Source organism: Capra hircus, chromosome 22, assembly GCF_001704415.2.
Source record: "Capra hircus breed San Clemente chromosome 22, ASM170441v1, whole genome shotgun sequence".
Classification (NCBI taxonomy): Eukaryota; Metazoa; Chordata; class Mammalia; order Artiodactyla; family Bovidae; genus Capra; species Capra hircus.
Genome location: NC_030829.1, coordinates 28,806,235 through 28,828,174, shown reverse-complemented (window position 1 = coordinate 28,828,174; position 21,940 = coordinate 28,806,235). Strand labels below are relative to the sequence as shown.

Sequence of the window (21,940 nt, the reverse complement as noted above, 5' to 3'; positions counted from 1 at the left end):
ATTTTTAATCAAGTTCAAAGGGAACATTTTAAGTACTGAAATGAGACTTCTCTTATAATCTAAAGCAATATAAAAAGTTATAGAATATTTATCATATAGGATATATGTGTGTGATGTGATATTTATAGGATATATATTCCATCCATAAGCAATAAAAGAAACACTTCACAGAAAGGGCTTGAAGTGGGAACAGGGAGAAAAAATTAAGTTTTTTCCCTTTTACCCCTTGATGTTTAGTGCTTTCAATCTAACAGTTACATTATATGCTCAATAACCATACAAGAATGTGGAAGAAGAATAAAGAATGCCTTTAGAAAGATGAATGAAACACAGATAGTAGAATAAACAGTAAGTTGTATAAACAATGTATATAATCAAGTACTCAACTAGGTCATTTATAAAAACAATAAAACTTCTTAAGACATACTAGAAAATCACTCTCTTTTAATTCATTTTTATCATTGATTTTCAGTGACTAATAGCAGCTAAGTGAAACTTCAATGAAGGATTCTTCCTACTCTTCTCAAAAGAATGGAGGAAGAAGTAAAAATTGCTAAAGATACAGGAACAGAGGGGGAAAACATGGGATGATCATGTGCCCCAAGATTATAGATTCAGACAGAGGAATTCCACATGCAAGGCCCGACGTTAAGCACTAAAATAACACTTGAAAGGACAAAGTAGGTTTTCTTCTCTTACAAGAATTTGAGTTATACGTACAGCAACAGTGAGTCTTCCAGGGGTGGGGAAGGTATAGCAGAGAGAATGTAAAATTGAAAACAGCCAAAGGCCCAGAAAAGAATTTTGTAAGGCCTCTGTGAAGTCAGGTAAAGCAAATTCATGGCTCTTTAAAAACTTAGCTCTCAGTCAATCTGTAGATTCTGATACCAGCCTTCACATAAGATTTGCATTTCTCCTGGGGAAAGAGTTATTTATTACTTTCAACTATGAAAGCACAACACTGACCTTCAGAATAAAAGTGTGATGGCTTTTTTGCTTATAAGTAGGCATGAATTCATTCTTGGAAAACGTTAAATGCCAAACCAGCGATACCTGCACTTAAACTATAAGGTGTCTGAACAACTGAGACTTTTCAATGGTATTAATGGCATCCTGGTGTCACCCACCTGTATGAACAAAGGTGTCAACCCTCATCCAGAGCTTGCCATCCCCATGGTTTAGGGCATGAACTCTAGACAACCTAGCTCTCTGTTTCAGCACTAACTAGCCACAACCCAAACAAGCCACAGAACATACTGTGCACGGATCATACAGGGTTGGGATCATTTTCAGCAGGCTACCTCAGGTTTTCTGTTGCTATCACAACACAGCTGATAAGCCTTTTTTTGTAGATAGATAATAATCTATTGTCTATAATAGAAACTTATAGTCTAAACTTAAGTCTAAATGTTCAATTCCAACCTACTAAAACTGAGGAACTGACTACAGTGTAAGTCAAGGCAATCAAATTTATTTTTGGTTATGAATCACACAACTGATTACTTTTCAAATAAAAACCCAGAGAACTAGATTATTTAGCAGAATAAAATAGCAAGAGGGTGTGTGTGTGTGTGTGTGTGTGTGTGTGTGTGTGTGTGCACGCGCATGCTCATGCATGCTCATCCGTGCAAGTGCACACGCACATGGGGGTTTTGCAAGTCTTCCATCTCAAAGCCATGATATAACAAGAAAATCACAACTGCATTCTCACTGTTTAAATCTATGAATAATGTGTAGATAATCTAGCATGACTTAAACAAGAAATTAACTGTGACATGTACTCAAATTCAACAATCAGTCATTTATAGTAGATTGACTTTTCCAGATAATTTTTGCAGTTCAAAAAAAATATCTTGGGGACTTGCCTGGAGGTCCAGTGGTTAACACTCGCCTTCCAATGAAGGGAGTATGGATTTGATCCCTGGGCAGGGAGCTAGGATCCCACATGCCTCAGGGCCAAAAGACCAAAACATAAAACAAAAGCAATATTGTAACAATTTTCACAAAGACTTTACAAACAGTCCACACCAAAAATATCTTTAAAAAAGTATCTTAGAAGGTAAAAAGAAAGAATATCCCCCCCCTCAAAAAAAGCAGTCTGTTTCCCCTTGTTAAAGAAGACAGATTCCTCAAAGGCAATAGCTCTTCTGTTCTATAATCAACAATCCTTTAAAATAAAATACTGCTAGCCTAAACCAATAGGATGAACTAAAAGAGATCTGTCATTTAACTGTGATTCGTTTTTACGATTATTATCTATTTTAAAAGAATCTACTTCAAACATGACTTTTCCCCCCAGGGCGGGAAAACTATGGGTCACACAGAAGTCAAAGAAAAACCGAGATAAATCCTAAGAGGGAGAAAACATTACAGATGTGATTATTCCCATTAAGCCTAATGATATAAAAGAACACAATTTCTTCCTTTCTCCTTCTTAACCTCAAGTCTGAAAACTAAACCTCCAGAAGCACTGTTATCTAAAGACAAAGAAATGATGAGATTCCCTAAAAAAAATTATAAGAAATGACCATAAAGTATACCAAGTGAGTTTTAATAAAAATGTGCCAGAACTAATACATACAAATGGATGTTGTCTCCTTAAAAAAGTAATTACCTTGGAAATTATATACTTATCCAGTGATGCTGTTATAGGCACTTCGGAATTTGTTTCAGAGCTTAGAATTTTCCACATCCTTAAAAATAGCAAACATTTGTCTTGTGGGGTTTCATTTAGCAATAATCAACTAACCAGAGTAGCTGAACTTTCTCTAGAAAACCTTTCCTGATCTGCCAAATCCAGGTTCTGTGCCCCTCCTAGGACTGTCCTGCCTCCAACAGAGAACTTTTCACTCAGCGCTGGAACTGCTTACTTATTTACCATCAGTCACCTTGGCAAAACTGTAAACTTCACACGAGCAGGGAACTTATTTATTATTTTACTCACAACCCTAAAATAATGCCTAGAAAATTACAGGCATCTGTATGATACAGAAATACTGAATGATACAATCTACTAAATACAAGATGTTTTGGAACACTGTCTGTATTTACCCTCCCCACTCCTCTCTGAAAAGAGCACCATACCTGTCTGTATGATTATATACCTATATAGAGAGACAATTACTTTATATAACACCTGAGAGGAAGAGTGTTTGGATTGGATGATTTTCATTACTTATTTTTGTAAAGGAAGAAAAGCAAAAATCAATGACTACATCCTCACAGACTAAAAACATTTAACTTTACACTCTCAAATTTGCAAGCATAATAACATCTTACCTAGCTGCAATATCTTTATAGTGTCTCTGTAGGCTTTCATCACCAGCTTAAAATGGCGGTACAGTGGATAACACAAAACTCTTCTTCCAAAAGACACCAGGATTTCATGAACATTAGTCCAAGTCTGTGAAGTATCATTTACATGAATAATCATTTCCGTATTACACAAAACAAAAGCACACAACAAAATGTAAAACTATTCTCAATTAAAAACCAAGTCTGAGTCAACATGAAGCCAAGTGGAAGATAAACACAGTGCCATGCAGTGAGACTCTTTCTGTAAACTTACAATAAAATTTTTATCTCGGTCTTTGTAATTCCTCATACTTTATCAACATATCACAAGTGCTCCTTAAAAACCACATTCATAGCAGGAAAGTTTTTAAAGTCTTTTAAGAATTACCACTATGAATGTAAAACACATGGTACTAACAAAATACAGACGCACATAGAATGCATTTCTAAATGATGCAAGCTTCATGTTTTTGTCCTTTAGGACCATTCGAGATAATACAGATGAAAAATACAGAACTCTTTAGTGCAATGTGTTCACAGTTCCCCTCTTTCCTCTCTCTCTTTGTTTTTCTGCTTTGGGCATGAGTAATACACGGCATTTACTTCAGTAATTTACTTTCACTTATCAAAGAGAAAACTACCCATTTCTGTAAAAAGGCTTTATCTTGAACGGTATCAAACTGGTGCCATCAGCAACGTAAAACTTACTGAAAACACATTTTCTACAAAATTGTTTTTTAATTGGGTTTTGATTTAAAATGTATAAAAATGTTAACCTGCAAATAAAACTTAACATATAAAATTAAAGGAGTATACAACATTTCCATGTATATTCACCTTTAATAAATGAGTGATCTGATTAAGAATACTAAGTACTCAACAAAGAATAGTTGATATAATATAAAAACAATGGTGAACTTCTAAAAACTTCTGGTGAAAACTAAATAGTTATAAAAGTTTGACAGAGCTGGTTACATGTATGGCAATAGTAAGTTATTTAAAAAACAATAAAAAATGTCAAAAGAAAATCATAAATAGATGAATTTTTTCATGCAGATTTTAATAACTAAACTATGAAATGATCTAGTCACCAACTACTTTCTTTTCAATATTGGAATAATTACTGTGAGTATTACAAAAGCCAATTTATCCATTACATGCTGATTGTGGAAATACACAGAACCCAAGAGGAGTCCAGAGAAAAGCACTTTTCCATCTTAAATATGCATATGAATTCCTGGAGATCTTGCTACAGAGTCTGACTCAGAGGGTCTGCTCTGGGATTCTGTCTTTTCAACAAGCTCCCAGCAGAGGATACTGGTCAGGCAGTTGGTTCATGGACATTCTTGGAGTAGCAAGATTCTCTGCTAAAGTGAAGTGTTTCAGTCCCTGTTTTTATCTTAGCTATCATCTGAACAGATGTAGGGTATTTTGGAAGTTTGGGGACAATGTCTGTTATGGGAAGATGTATGCCAATACATGCCAACTTACATATAGGCCTCATCTATTATTTGAACAAAATGATGCCATGAAACAACTTTGATTTTCCAATGGAAAATGTACACTATTTAGGATTTAAACTGGGGAAGAAAAAAAAAAAAAAAAACAGAAACAAAACTAGTTGCCTTAATAGACGATGCAGTTATCAATTGTTTTAAATAAACACTTTTTTAAAGCTTCTGTTTTGATGGACAACAGCATGTTCGAAACTAGTAAATTTAAAGACACTATCCTTTGCCATTTTTGGTGAAATACGCACAAGTGCTTTTTAGAAAACAGACACAAAAACAATTATGACTATATTAGAAGAGTTATGAGATCTAAACATACTAATTGTAGAACCTAGGATAAATTATTTAAGCTATATGACATATATTTCTTCATCTATAAAACACCAGTAATACTTATCTCACAGACTTACTGCAAGGAATAGGTGAAGTAATATATATATAAGGCTTAGCACAGTCTCTGGTGGTAAGTGACAGTTAACAGTATTATCACCTAAGTTTGCTGCCTGTCTTTGAGCTCTGAGCCCCAATACATGCCAATTTATATACAGGCCTCAAACTTGACCCAGCATCTTCCCACAACAGACAATGTCCCCATCACTCCTTCAAACTTCAAAGATACCCTACACCTGGCCTTATTTATGTACTATGATTAGAGTAAGAGTAACAGATAAAACCAGAATTTTATTTTAAAATATGGGGAAAAAAAAACTAGTACAATAAAGTTACCACTTTTCAGTCCAGGTTCGATGCATGAGAGGGGGCACTCAGGGCCGGTCCACTGGGATGGCCCTAAGGGATGGGATGGGGAGGGAGGTTCAGGATGGGGGACAAATGTACACCCGTGGCTGATTAATGTCAATGTATGGCAAAAACCGCTACAATATTGTAAAGTAATTAGCCTCCAATTAAAATTAATTAATTTGCAAAAAAGTCAAAGAATTGCTTAAATTACCACAAATAAACTAATAACAACAAAATATAACTCTGAAGAAACAAAATCTAAACAACTGCAACTGAAAATCGTACCTCAAACCAGCACAGTGTTGGACTCAATTTTCTGATATTCCATGCAGATTCAACCTTTATTCGTTATGAAGAAAAGGATAGTGTCATATGAGAGGTAAAGTCATTTAGAAAGAAAACAATTATATCCACTTATTCAACTAGTATATGAATAGTATTGACACGTGTAAAACCTAAGAAGTGTCTATGGCTGTACTGATGCCAAGGTGATCAAAGGCCAAGTCTCCACTTTCTTCAGAATTTTATAAAGTAAAGCTTTTGCACTGATAAGAGTACCAGAACACAAGAGCACGTACGCAAGGGCTTTGAAACTAAAGAAAAGCAACGCATGCTCAATTTCTGTCCTTCTCAACTAGGTTACTTACCTCCCAAATATTTCATAAATAATCTACCAAAAGACTCAAAGATAATGTTGAAGTACTCTCTGCACCATTTAAAAAGCTGCTGAAGAAGCTAGCTTTTCAGAGAAGGTCTGCAAGAATAAGTACATTCTAGAGAAGACCTTGAAGTTACAAGACTTCGTGATTTCAAATATGTGAATCTAAGAATGAAAAACGCAAAATTTTATGAGCATAACTAAACACTCTCACTCATCTTTCTCAAGCAATATGGAGCTATTTTTTCTGTCAAAGAAAACATTTTCTCTGACTATGGTATTCTAAAAAGATTAGTGGAACAAAATCCATTTTCAGTTATAGTATGCACTTAATACACTAATTAATATTCATTTTGGAGTCAAATACAAATCTCAAAGTCACCTTTGAATTTTCAGAATCCCAACAGCAAAAAAACTTGACATATATCAAATCCTTATCCCAATATAATGCTAATGCTATGATGTTAAGTAGGTGAGAAAAGCAGGTTAAATAATAGTATATACATTACAACCCAATATAAATACATGTGTGCAATGAAAGAGGCCAAAAAGAGAAATATTTCCTTGTAACAATGGCTACCTTTGATAGCTGAGATGACAGGAAATTTTAATTATTTTCTTCCTGTATATTCCTTTACAATAATATGAATTATTTGTGTAATTTAAAAAGAAGGAGGGGGGAGGGATATGATAGGGGTAGGAGATGAACTACTATGTACAAAATAATTAAGATACAAGAATACAGTGTACAGCACAAGGAAATATAGCCAATATTTTATAATAACTTTGAAAGGAGTAAAATATATAAAAATACTGAATCACTACATTGTAAACCTGAAATATTGTAAATCAACTTTATGCCAATTTAAAGAATTTTTTAATTTAATAAATAAATAAATAACAGGGAAGCATATGCACACCTCAAGTATTACCCCTTGAGCAATAATTATTATCAATAGATACAGGGACACATTAACTGGAAAGATTTTTTTTCTGGCTTTCCAGCCTTTTTTAAAAACATATATATACGATCAGTGATATAGGTGAGAAAGAAATTCAGCTCTTTATTTACAGAATTGAATGCGGTATAAGAAGAGATACAATATAATTGTATATATTTTTTTAAAGATCATTTTAAAAAGTAAGATCATCCTTACTTTACAAAAAGATTTACTTTTGCAATAGGATTTCACTGAATAGCAAAAAGATAAAATTCAGGTTTTTAAAATGTGATTTACATACAATTTTTCAGAAGTACAAATACTATTTAAATTGAGGGACACCTGCAGATAAACGCTCACATTCCTTTTTGTACAAAATACTATACCTTACATCTGTTAATAGACAGCTCAGAGAAAGACTAAAAATGGTAAAGTTTACCGCTTTCCAATGTCAGGTGCCATGTGGCAACAGCTGTCTCATTTGGTCACTTCATCTCCTAAAAGAGATGAGAGCCTAGGATATCCTTCTTCCCTACCTTCAGCTTTACTTCCCCACTCTGCTACTGAGTGAAACTAATGCCAAGAGAGAAGGAAAAAAAGACCAAATAAAAGCATTATGCTGGGGCTTCCATGGTGGCTTAGCACGTAAGAATCCACCTGCCAATGCAGGGGACACAGGTTTGATCCCTGGTCTGGGAAGATCCCACATGCCTTGAGCAAGTCAGCCCATGTGCCACAACTACTGAGCCTGTGCTCTAGAGCCCGCACGGCGCAACTACTGAGCCCATGCACCTTGGAACCCGTGCTTCGAAACAAGAGGTCACTCCAATGAAAAGGCTGCATACCTCAACTAGAGCGTAGCCCCTGCTTGCCACAACTAGAGAAAAGCTTGCGCAGCAATGAAGACCCAGCACAATCAAAAATAAATAAATGAATAAATCTTTAAAAAGCATTATGCTTTTATGCTGGCACCCATCACCAACACTCCTGTGCACCTCAGTTTGGAGTGTCCCTAAATAAACACGACTGGTCTCACTCATGACCTTAATACAGTTTACTCTGTACGACAGTCTATGCCAACATCCACAGACACACATGCACTTACATTCCTCTCTCCTTCTGTGACACGGGTCTCATAGCAATATGCCAGAAGGATATCAATCAAACTGTAGTACACCTGACGATGGGCTCTCTTGTCCAGCAGGTAAGATTTATTAACAAATTTTCGCAGCTGATATTTCTCTTCTTCAGAAAAAGACACTAGAAGAAAATGCATTTAAAACTTAGATGTTCCATTCTGTTTGGTAAAACCCCCACTGCAGACCGATTTGTCAAAATTAGAACTTTAATTATAGAAACTGAAAAATTATACTCTGGACATGGAAACAACTTTTTAATTAGACTTCACAATTTTTTTAACAGCTATGTATTTGTTCAAATTCTAGTAGGGCTAAAAAAAAAAAAAGAAAAAATGTCTAAACAATATCTATTTCTTATTTCCAGACCCCTCCCACACACTGGCTCTGTTGTTTTGTTTTGTTTTTTCTTTTTTTTGCTACACAGTTCTGTACTCAAGACAGTTAAATGACAGAGTTATTGACTTTAAAAATAAGATAATTATGTTTTGATAACAGAAAACATGTGGAACACTCTGTAAATATTATTCACTTTGAAAGTTCTATACAAAGAAATGGAAGTATTCCCATGTATTAGTCAATTTTAAGGGCATATAGTATTTTTCAAATATCATTTATACAAAGTTTTACATAAATATGCAAATATGATTATACCACACATACTAGACTGGTTGGAAGAGGATATTTCCTTTTCTTCTTCTGCTTGGCACCCTTTATCCTCATCAATAACTTTTTCCATGTTAAAAAAAATCTAGTATATATCACTTCATATTTTTCTTTACAACCATAAGGACACACAAACATGCATACAAGGGAGTTGATACATTTTCCTCCCGAGAGAATCAGATTATTTTTTTTCCATCTAGCCAGTCTAACTCAATGACACCTCCAGGAAATCTCCCCAAGTCACTTGGTACTTAGCTAATTTTGTGAAGGAGTAGAATATTCCATGGTGTAGTATGCTCTGTCCAACCACTCCCCCTACTGATGGGCATTCACTCTGCTTCTGCTGCAGTAAATGTCATATCAGATGTCACTGGATACTGGAGGCCTTATTTCCATAAAACAGATCCCCAGCAGTAGACTTACTGGGTCAAAAAATTTATCTCTTTTTAAGAGATACTTTATTTAAGGGCTACATCTCTCCTTTGTAATGGTCATGGACAGAAGTTCCCTTGCTTAAGCATATCTCTTGCTTGTTCCCAGTCATAAATGCTTTTTCAAAAACCATTTTCGGATATGGATATGAAAGGACTGTGGTATGAAAAATTCTAAAATGACCCCCAATAAGACATCACTTGAGTGTGGGCAGGAATTGTGACTTGCTTCTATTCAAAAGAATATGGCAACAGCAATAGGACAGTTACTGCTACGATTATTATGACTATGTTCTGATATTGGCAGAGACTCTCCCACCAATCGCCAATCGTGAAGAAATAAGACGTCATGTCATGAGGGGGCCACGTGGCACAGACCTGTGGGATCCTCTAATATCTGAGAGTGATGCCCCGGCTGAAAGCCAGCAAGAACATGGGGGTCTCAGTTCTATAGTCGCAGGAATCAAGTTCTGCCAACCATCATGTGAGCTTAGAAAAGAACTCTGAGCTTCAGAAAGGAATACAGCTGTAAACACCTATTTTTTGAAAATGAAAAGATGGCCATATTTGTCTCCAGCCTTCCAAGACCCTGAGCAGAGGACCCCGCCTCAGCTTCTAAGCATCTAGATATACCGTTAAATATCTAGATATATTATTACCTCTAAGTCAGTGTCATCAGTCTCTTCCCTTACAAATTAATTCTTCATTTTCCTTCCATGCCCCATAAGAAGACCACTTTCAAATTCATTTTAAAAGTTGTTCAACTCAGTCATGAGGAACATTTAGCTTCCAGAGCCAGTGAATATCAAAGTAACGCCAAAATAACTTTGAAGCCTTTTTCCCAGGTTTCAGAATTGTCCATTATATGCAGGTCAGGACAGACTAAACTGCTGTAACAGACCGACCCAAAATACACTGGCTTCAGTAAGACAAGTTTCTCTTTCACACTACTACTCGGAGTGAACAGTCCGGGACAGGTGAGTATCAGGGTCTCCATACCTGTCTCCTGACCCATGAAAACAGCCAAATCAGAACTCTGTTCCTGATCTGTGATAACTTGGAATTCAATAAGAGGAAACTAATACAGTGACATGTCACTGTTACTTCAGTTAGTATTTCTCTAGCTGCTAAACTCTGAACATTATTTCATAGATTTGTTTGGCAACTTAGATTTGCTCTCCTATAAATTACCCATAAGTTTTGCCCAGTGTTTTTCTGGATGGCTTGTCAAATATTTAAGAACTTCTCTATTATGGATTCAAACCCTAGTCATCTCTCCAAATCTACTGCCTCTGTACTGACTCTGTTTAGAGGATCTTAGGTCATTGAATTATTTATGTCTGTGTGTAGTCCAATATGTCTTTTTTTTTTTTTTACCAGATTGTGAATTTATAGCCTTCAATAAGGTTTCTCCAACTCCTGAATTGTCCATGGAGTCTCTATAATCTATCTGAAAATTACTTTTTTGTATTTTCTGATTTTGGTTAATTACAGATGAGGAGTTAATTGTGCCAGCACAGTCTGCTCAGTAAGCCATCTTTTCTACTGTATTGAACTACCAACTTTATCAAATAGATCTGCTGCTTTTCTTGCTAAATACTACTTCCAAGCACTTTAGGTTTTTGTCACCTGCAAATACAATATTTTTCCCATTCCCAATAAATTATCAACAGAAGAGAGAGACACTATCTCTTTTTATATATCAGTTACCTTACCAAGGACTTCTCAGGTGGTGCTAGTGGTAAAGAACCCCCTACCAATGCAGGAGACACAAGAGACGTGGATCTGATTCCTGGTCGTAAGATCCCCTGGAGGAGGGCATAGCAACCCACTCCAGTATTCTTGCCTGGAGAATCCCATGGTCATAGGCTCACAAAGAGCTGGACAGGGCGGAAGCAACTTAGCACACATGCGCATATATGCATATAAAATGTACATACAGATAGACCCAAAATACAGTGGCTTCAGTAAAACAGAAGTTTCTCTCTCACACTACTACTTGGAGTGAACAGTCCAGAACGGCTGAGTATCAGCATCTCCACTTTCATCTATGGTATAAGATGCTGTTTCAGGTTAAAATTTTCCAACCAATGTCAAAGTTCTAAGGAATTGATCCAGAAAGTGCACACAGCACTTTCACTCACTTACTATCATCGAGGACTTACAAACACATCCGGGGCAAAGAAAGGCAGGAAACTTGGCCACTAGCTGGGAGGGTATAAGCTCAGTTTTAACTCAGGAAGCCTCTTCTTAGTGGAGAGTTAATAAAAGCCACGTGTTTTTGACACCTTCTCAGAAACCAAAAATTATTAAACCACCTTTTTAATATTCCCAAGTCACTCTCTTGATAGCTAGTTAAGTCCCAGCCTTTCTGTCTCTGCTCAACAAAAGACTGCCCTTCTGTTCATTACAACTGGGCAAAAGCCCGAAGGAAAAGAATATGATTACTCCCTCATAATGGTCCCTTTTCACATATCATTTTCATGTCTATAATCTTAGGAGCCTTAAGTTTAACATGGCTTCTTTTTGCTGTAAGGTTACCTTCCAGCAGTTTTTGCAGTCTGTTCTCTTGGGAAAAAAAAGTCTTAAATACCCTTACATGAAATTACTAGAAGCAATATTCCTTTACTTACTAAAATACCGTTAGTACTAAAAAAAAAAGGACAGGATATGACATACACTATTTTTTTCAGCCATGTTAAACAGTCTATGTTTTAAAAAAATTTTAATGTGTTTGTACAAGCATTGTTTATATAAACAAGTAACTATATGAACATATTTAATTTGCTGGCCAGCAATAAAAAGACATGTGTATATTTTAAAGTTTAATAATACAGGTGAGTATAACACAGTTAGGAGAAGCACTCTTTAAAGACTGACTTCTAAAAAAACAAAAAAGATTGACTTCTAAAAAAGGAATTCATGTGACAGATCAACTGGGGGTTGACTGTCCCATTACAGGGCTCATATGAAGATTTTTCAATTAAAGAGAAGCTCTCCATTCACTTAAAGCGGTCTGATGTGAGGAAACTATAAAAAGGAACATTTCTTCACTGCATGAAGAACACATATCTGACAAAGCATTTGAAGACCCCTATTACTCAGCAAGAACACCTGAGAAGATATTCCAGTTTTGGAGACATTCATTAGTTTAGCTAATAGGAAAGTGCCAGGTGATCATGACAATAGTATCTCACTAGAGAAAAGCCTTTAGACCCTAGCTGGCTAAGAAAGACTTCTGCTTCCATGGAATTCTGAATCACAAGGTAAGCGTGCCCAGAACCAGTGAACAACATATCAGATCATTCACACACACATTTATTCCTTACTCCTAAGTCATCACACCTGTATGTATTCAATGATTTGTACAGGCTGAGTTGGGAACTGTGCGCTCTGATGTTACATGGCCCACAGATGAGTCTTTCCATACATCACAGATAATTTTCTGTGACTGTATACACAAGGCTGACTTGACTGTACTCTTTCAAATTCCTGAATGCTGGGTGCCCCTAACCTTCCCTTACAACACAACCACCTTTGCCTGGGTGGTTTGAGTTCCAGTTCGGCCTAAGTAGTTCATTAATAATACACAGAAATATTTAAATTCTGAACTTCAAGCAAAGAAACCAGAGACAATAAATTACAATAACAACAAACCGGGAAATCAGTAGAGAAACCAAAAGTCTGAGCTCCCCCAGGCCTTTCACATTAGAGCTATAAATCATATCACCCAAAGAGAAACTTGGGGAGATTTGCACACAGTCAGGTCTAGCCAAGGAGAAGCACCACAAGTAACTACAGACACAGTACCAATAATACCTGGATGCTTGCCACCACAGTTAACATTTGTCAAGCATTCATGCGACTTTAGCTACACAACATAGCAGCTTTGCTATCCAGCTCATACCATTTTGGTTAATTATACTTCTGTAAACAATCTACAGGGTTTCCTAGGTGGCTCAATGGTAAAGAATCTGCCTGCCAATGCAGGAGATTCAGGGGATGCAGGCTCAAACCCTGGATTGGGCAGAACCCCTGGAGGAGGAAATTGCAACCCGCTCAAGTATTCTTGCCTGGGAAATCCTGTGGACAGCGGAACCTGCTGGGCTACAGTTCAGGGGATCGCGAAGAGTCAGATAAGACTCAGCAACTGAGCACACAACAACAAATAATCGACAGTCAAACAAAAGCCTATTTCGGGCTCTATTCAGGGAAGAAACTGGTGCCTTAACATGGAAGCAAATGGCCGAAGGTCACCTCCCAAGATAAGAAACTCCATCAATACATTTGAAGACCGCCAAGTGGCTCCCACCAACGTGGAAAGTAACTTTGTTATTTCACTTCAAACATCATCTATTTTTATTACTTTTAAATCTTCTTTGCTGCCTAATTCTCTTCCCAAACATCCTTGTCCTCTGTGGGTCAACAAATCATACATGATCTGGCTCCTCTGAGAGAAATGCAAACCTATTCCATTGTATACTTTCTGGAAACAGATCAAGGGAATCAGAAGAAAATGTACTGCACTCAAACCCTTGGCTCAAATGGGCAGCCCCACAGTGTTGCAGCTTTCAGGGCTGATGCTGACAGTTTAGCTCCGCAAACACTGGTGCCAAACAGGATGTCCCTGCTAGGAAGTTCACCGACTATGAGTGTTACATGGTGTCATAACAAGCAATCACGTGCCAAGATTCTTGGGCTGAGATTAACCGCTGAGACACAACATGGGAAATGTGGTAAGTTCATCCTCGTGAAACCAGAGCTCAGTGGGAGCACTGCATTTAACACTTCCATTTACAAGCCTTTGGGGAGGAAGATCTGGATCATTATAGAATTGAAGACGGCAGGGAAAGTCTCCGTGTTATAACTCAGAGTGACGATGAATATGACAAAAGTCATAACCGAGGCAAAGACAGGGGACAAAGTTTATCACCTAAGGCTTATCTGGAAATCAAGACAATCCTTAATGCTATAAGAGGAGGAGGAATCCAAGACGCACCCCTCACCTGCACTGTTGTGTCTGCTGGAAATGTCCCCCTGCAATGACAGAGAGGAAGAAGGCCTGGGAGCAAAGAGGAGATAAGAGGAAGAGGAGAAAGGGGGAAATTACAGCAGCAGCATGTTGCCTGAATGAGCTGAGAACTTCAGAGTTCATTTTTTGGTTTATTTCTTTTCTCTCGTATTTGAGCCTGGTTCGACACATTTCAATGTGTGCCTCCAATCCTGAGTGTCTCAAAAAATTGAACAAGAAAAAAAAAACTGAAAGAAGAATCATGTTAACAAAGAACTTGCCCTTTAAGCCATGTAAATGTACAAAAACTGTCATTTCAAAAGGAAGCCAGTCAATTCCTGGCTCTCCTGCCATTGACTTACTCTGTACTGATAATTTCTAACACATAATATGCTAAGATTTTAAGTAAATGGTCTAGTTCAATCCTCACGACAATTCTGTGAGGCAGATACAGGATTTGCACAGCATCTGAGAGTAGTTGCAAAGTCACAAAGCCAGCCTGTGGAGGAGCAGGGCATTAAACCCTGAACCCCTATTTACCTTATATCCTAGGCATAACCAAGCTTCCCTGATAGCTCAGTTGGTAAAGAATCCACCTGCAATGCAGGAGACCCCAGTTCAATTCCTGGGTCGGGAAGATCCCCTGGAGAAAGGAAAGGCTACCCACTCTAGTATTCTGGCCTGGAGAATTCCATGGACTGTATAGTCCACGGGGTGGCAAAAAGTTGGACACGACTGAGCGACTTTCATAGACATAACCATTACTTAGCACATTTACAAGAGGTACCATCTGTACAACACAGAATTCAAGTTCCTCTACCTTTATCACATGCCCTTGTTGTTTTCAAAAGTGATTCTGAGCATAAATCACTGTAACAGTTTAATGGGCTGGGAACGTGTCTGAAGCACCAGTCTGGATTACACACCACAGAGACTCAGAAGGGACAGTGGTTAAAGGCACCAACTGGCTTACCCTTCTGTTAAAATTATACATAGAGAACAGCTGAGACAGAAAATAGGACCTAGAATACACTACAACTGATTAAAGCAGAGCAAGTTAAAATTTAAATTAAAGGTAAATACCATCTCGATTTTTAAGGCAGCTAGCTCACCCTTGTGGACAGAAAACTACACAACCACCAATTCCTTCCCAGACTGCTTCAGTAAGAAACCACACCAAAACTGGGGAGCTGACTCAAACCAATAGAAAGCACTGATGATTTAAGCCTGAACAAACTTTCTGAGCAGGTCCATATGATGTATAAATCGTGTTAGCAATCCCATGCCTGAAAATTCCCCTACATGATACGGGAAGTCTCTGAACGATTCTTAAACTCAAATATAAAACCAAGGATTTGCTGAAAACAGTGGAACAAGAATCATTATTTACAAATAAGTTTCCATTGCACGGGAGACTCAACTCCAAAAAATTATAGTGACAATTTTTCAATCTGTTAGAGACCACCTAAATTTAATGAAACCTAACTACAAAAATATTTACTGCAATATTTATTTGATTCTACAAATATTTGTTGAGTATCCATTATATGATAGGTTCTTTCGAGGCTCTAGAAATAGAACAAATAGCAAGCTACTGCATTTCTATGCAGAGGATCAAAACACTGTGAAGCAACAGTTTCTTCAGAATCAGTGGTCAAAGAAGGTCACTGCAGACATGTAAACACCCCAAATGTCCACAAGTAGTCAACCACCCAAACAGTCATCAGTTATGACACAAAAACACACGGAACACTAGGCAGGTATTAAAAGCTTCAGGTAGAACTGTAAGCATTGATGGAAGATGTACAACATATATTATAAAGAAAGCAAAGTGAGAAGAGAGTGTATATGAATCTATGTGTGTAAACTTCTAAAAGCAAATGCTTAGATGTGGGTATATGTGCTTAAAATACCCCAAACTGTTAACAGTGATTATTTTCAGGAAAAGGAATTTGGAGTGAGGAGATTCTATATTCCATTTCATGCAAGTGTGTGTGTGTTCCTTTCATTTAAACACTGAATTTTTTTTTTTTTGGAAGTAAGATTGTTCACTCTCAAATAATGCATAGGATGGATTTTTTAATACATGTATTTTTATTATATAATTTTCAAGTATACAGCACTAAAATTCAACATCTGCATATACTGCAAAGTGATCATCGCAACACAAGTCTAGGCATGGTATTTTTAATATGTAATTAAAAGCCAAATCAGTATAACAGAAAACACTAGCCCACTATTCTTGATCTATGTGAAACTGTTATAATTCTAATTCACAGACTTAACACACCAACCTCCCACTTAGAAAAGGTGTTAATAAAATGTGTGTGTGTGTGTGAGTGAGTGCTCAGTCATGTCAAACTGTTTTGTGACCCCGTGGACCATAGGCCTCCAGGATCCTCTGTCCATGGCATTCTCCAGGCAAGACTACCAGAGTGGGTTGCCATTTCTTACTCCAGGGAATCTACCCAACCCAGGGACTGAGCCCATATTTCTTGTGTCTCCTGCACCAGCAGACAGATTTTTTACCACTGCATCACTTGGGAAGCCCATTAATAAAATGCCTGTCTAAAACTACAACTCTGCGTATAATATTTGGCTTAATGTTAAGCATGGCACAATCGTCTCTTGTGGCTCATAAAACCCCCTAGCTCAGCCTTATTTGGTAAAAATTGCTCTCTGTAAGATAGAGAAAGGAAGATAACTAGCCCTGCTTCCACATGAAACCACTTGTGAAAAAACTGGGGAGAACTTATCAAATTCATCCAACAGACAAAGGGGTGGAAAACTTGGTCTTTTCTCACCGTTCAGTTCAGTTCAGTTTAGTTCAGTTGCTCAGTCGTGTCTGACTCTTTGCAACCCCATGAATCGCAGCATGCCAGGCCTCCCTGTCCATCACAAACTCCCGGAGTTCACTCAGACTCACGTCCATCGAGTCAGTAATGCCATCCAGCCATCTCATCCTCTGTTGTCCCCTTCTCCTCCTGCCCACAATCCCTCCCAGCATCAAAGTCTTTTCCAATGAGTCAACTCTTCGCATGAGGTGGCCAAAGTACTGGAGCTTCAGCTTTAGCATCATTCCTTCCAAAGAAATCCCAGGGTTGATCTCCTTCAGAATGGACTGGTTGGATCTCCTTGCAGTCCAAGGGACTCTCAAGAGTCTTCTCTAACACCACAGTTCAAAAGCATCAATTCTTCGGTGCTCAGCTTTCTTCACAGTCCAACTCTCACATCCATACATGACTACTGGAAAAACCATAGCCTTGACTAGACAGACCTTAGTCGGCAAAGTAATGTCTCTGCTTTTGAATATGCTATCTAGGTTGGTCATAACTTTTCTTCCCAGGAGTAAGCATCTTTTAATTTCATGGTTGCAGTCACCATCTGCAGTGATTTTGGAGCCCCCCAAAATAAAGTCTGACACTGTTTCCACTGTTTCCCCATCTATTTCCCATGAAGTGATGGGACCGGATGCCATGATCTTCGTTTTCTGAATGTTGAGCTTTAGGCCAACTTTTTCACTCTCCACTTTCACTTTCATCAAGAGGCTTTTTAGTTCCTCTTCACTTTCTGCCATAAGGGTGGTGTCATCTGCATATCTGAGGTTATTGATATTTCTCCCGGCAATCTTGATTCCAGCTTGTGTTTCTTCCAGTCCAGCGTGTCTCATGATGTACTCTTCATATAAGTTAAATAAGCAGGGTGACAATATACAGCCTTGACGTACTCCTTTTCCTATTTGGAACCAGTCTGTTGTTCCATGTCCAGTTCTAACTATTGCTTCCTGACCTGCATACAGATTTCTCAAGAGGCAGGTCAGGTGCTCTGGTATTCCCATATCTTTCAGAATTTTCCAGTTTATTGTGATCCACACAGTCAAAGGCTTTGGCATAGTCAATAAAGCAGAAATAGATGTTTTTCTGGAACTCTCTTGCTTTTTCCATGATCCAGTGGATGTTAGCAATTTGATCTCTGGTTCCTCTGCCTTTTCGAAAACCAGCTTGAACATCAGGAAGTCCACGGTTCACGCATTGCTGAAGCCTGGCTTGGAGAATTTTGAGCATTACTTTACTAGCATGTGAGATGAGTGCAATTGTGCGGTAGTTTGAGCATGCTTTGGCATTGCCTTTCTTTGGGATTGGTATGAAAACTGACCTTTTCCAGTCATGTGGCCACTGCTGGGTTTTCCAAATTTGCTGGCATATTGAGTGCAGCACTTTCACAGCATCATCTTACTAATACTCAAACGCATTTACCACAGAGGAACATTCAGATCCCACAAGCAGATTATTCAACAACTACACATGTCCTGTATGTTTATGTCCCTAAATTTGATAAAAATATTTTAACAATTAAGAAATTTTAGAACCCCAATGATTCAAAAGTAAAACATATTCCAGAAAGAATTTTCTGAGACAAATATGTATAACTACTGTGTGGCACTTCCCAGTCACGGGTGAAGCTCCTATTTCCAAAATTAGCAAATCAAAATAATACCTTCACTCCATGTGACAATTACAATTGTGTATTTAAGAAAGGCAGTGCATAAATGAGTCTTATTTTGAGTTTCTTACCTAACGCAGCAAAATTTTCTTCCTCCTGACCCTTTTCCAAAGAGGTCATCATTTCTGAATATAAATCAGTCCACCAAGGATTATATTCCAAAACCTGTTTAACTGCCTCATCTTCCATAAAGTCAGCTCTGGAAAAAAAAAAATTAAAAAAAAAAATATATATATATGAAGGGGCTTGTTACAAATAATCGGGCTGGTTTTCACTGTTTAAAATTTTACCTTAATTCATCATATTTGTACTAGAAATACAGACTAATTCAAAGCACATTTCAAGGCAAGCCTGAGCGCTGCTATTACTTTCACTGTGGTTACTAATCATCAAAAATGAAAAGAAAGCCTCAGACTAAAGGGATATTTGACATTTGTGATCTTTTTAACAAGAAAGTACAGAGAAGACCAGTCCCCTCTAAAGTTCTGTCCTATACCGCAGTTATATGGGATGAAGCTAATCTGAACACACAATACTCATGAAGACTAGGCCTTGTGCAAAGTTGGCAAATATTACAAATTTTCATAAGGTTATAATAAATTGTATTTTAACTCCACCAACAACAACAAAAATAAACACATGAGAATATTTGGGATACCATATAATCACAGAGGTCTCTCTCTCACATACACACACACATCTCATTTTTTATTATGTGCACTCATGTTTCCTTCCAAGACGCAATCTATTTCATTTAGCTATGCTAATATTTATAGACCCTAAGTCAAAACTATTGCAAAAGATAAAAGGAACTTTCATAGAGAACAGAAAATTACTTTTCCTGTACTTTATTTTCTCAGTTTTAACTAGAAAAATAACTGCTACATTCAAAGTAAACTCTTTGAAGACACTTATTCAGAAACGATGCTGTCTTACAGCTTCCCAGGCGGCACTAGTGGTAAAGAACCACCTGCAAATGCAAGAAACAGAAGAAATGCTGGTTTGATCCCTGGGTTGGGAAGATCCCCTGGAGGAGGGCATGGCACCCCACTCCAGTATTCTTGCCTGGAGAATCCCATGGACAGAGGAGCCTGGGGGGCTACAGTCCATAGGTCCCAAAGCACTGGACACAACGGACGCAACTCACCATAGCACACACAGCACAAATACTGTCTTATATTCAAAGTTGGAAATTGGAAAAGAATGACAAAAAGTACAACTTATGGTGGAAAATTCATTGATATTTCAGGTAACTAGAACCTCAAGACACTGGTGGTTTTGATACACTGGATTTTCTAGCTCATAGTTTCAATACTTTAAAGATTTTAATAGACTTTAAAGACTTTCAATTGAGTTACTGAAATCTTTTTAAAATTAGAAAGATCACAGATAACTTACTGAGTTCTTTGGATGTGGCAAGCACTGCACTAAGTGCTTTTCATTCATTATTTCCTTGAATACCCACACCACTTCAACAGGCAACAGGTGCTATCAATACTCCCCTTTTACACGAGTGGAAACTGAGGGCTGGAAAAGTTGTGTTTCAGGGTTAAGGTCAAAGAACCAGTGAGAAGTGGGGCCAGGATTTGGACCCCTTTAAGTCTCAGTCTGAAATCCAAGCTATTAACCAATATAAACATTCCATTTTTATGAGTGAGGAAATAAAGCACATATTGGACAAAACTGAACAGCAATTATCTTGAAGGAGCAATTCGCAGTGCCAGCTCCTCTCAGGATCAGGCTGTTGCCCAGGATTCTGGCCTGGACAGTTAGGTGGACCACAGTGCCCTCCGCAGAGACAGCAACACAGGATGCTAACAGACTCGACTGGAGAGGGAACGGCTTCTGCTTTGGGACGAGTTATTTAAGGTATCCTTGTCCCCCAGGCAGTCACGTATGCAAACCTGTGCTCAAGAGAGACACACAGAAGTCCTGAGCATTCACACAATTACTGAGGCGAAAGAAAAGGACAGAACACCCAGGGTGAAGTGGCCACGTGAGAGGAAAGGGTGTTGAAAGCTGGAGCACCAAGGACGTTTAAGTCAAGGATAGAAGAGCCCATCTGAAAAGATGCTGTTTTTTCCCCTAGGAAGAAAAATAATAGGGGAAAACCCTCTTGTAAAAGAGTATCTCTGCCACCTTCATGCACACCCCTCAAAAAATTCAAAAATGTTTTGAGTAAAATCTCACTAGTACAGTCTCTCATCTAAACAGTGATGGTTCATTCCTTGTGATGCCCAATATCTAAGGTCGACTGATGCTCTATGTTCCAGAATAAAGTATTTTCAAGTTTTAAAATGCCATGAGTTCAATGGGCATTCACTGAGTGCCCTCTCTGTGTGGCATAAGAGAGAAGACCAGTAAGATTCTTGCCCTGTCCTTCAGGGCACCACAATTCAATGGGAACAACAGACAAAAACACAGAATGTTACAAAACAATGCAGTAAAAACAAGATGAGCTATAAAACATGAGCACTTCCTATGCCAAGCTGGATGCGAGGCTGCCAGGGGGTGACAATTGAGCCCAGCCTTACAGGATAAGTCAAAGTTATGCAGGGAAAGCAGGAAAAGAGGAAACATCAGCTGGCAAAGGGAAATTAGGGGTGAAAAATGTGTGAGAAGCAGTGTGGTACAGGTGGGGAGATGCAAACATTCATTACTGTCATCATATGAAATGTGGGCAGGGGGTGGCAAAATGGATGCCACAGAGGCAGGTGGCATCCAGATAACAGAAAACTTTCTATACACGCTAAGGAGTTACGAGTTTATGCTTTAGGCAAAGGAGAGCCCAGTAAGGCCTTAAGCATATTTTCACCCTCAGTAGACACTGCACTGATGGTTTTATGGTTGATGGATCTGCAGAAGAGCAGGGCTGGAATGAGAAATGCCAGCTGGGCAGTTAGGGGACAGCTGCAACAAGCCAGACACAGATGAGGGTCAGGAAGAGATGGAGTGAAGCAAAGCAGAAAGAGATAAATGGTACAATTTCAGGATTGACTGGAAGTGTAGAATAAAGAACAAAGTCCAACGTGAATCCCAGGTTTTCAA

The 21,940-nt window shown here is 38.0% G+C and overlaps 1 protein-coding gene across 1 annotated transcript in view; it reads right to left on the bottom strand.

Moving 5' to 3' along the window:
- Positions 1-21,940, bottom strand: part of SHQ1 (SHQ1, H/ACA ribonucleoprotein assembly factor) — a 98,744-nt gene that overhangs the window by 56,999 nt on the left and 19,805 nt on the right. Inside the window, exons 6-9 of the mRNA XM_005695727.2 lie at positions 18,964-19,091; positions 8,251-8,405; positions 5,832-5,885; positions 3,280-3,403 (exon numbers count right to left, since the gene is read on the bottom strand). Of these exons, the coding sequence (XP_005695784.2) occupies positions 3,280-3,403; positions 5,832-5,885; positions 8,251-8,405; positions 18,964-19,091 (461 nt within the window). The remainder of the gene's footprint in view (positions 1-3,279; positions 3,404-5,831; positions 5,886-8,250; positions 8,406-18,963; positions 19,092-21,940) is intronic.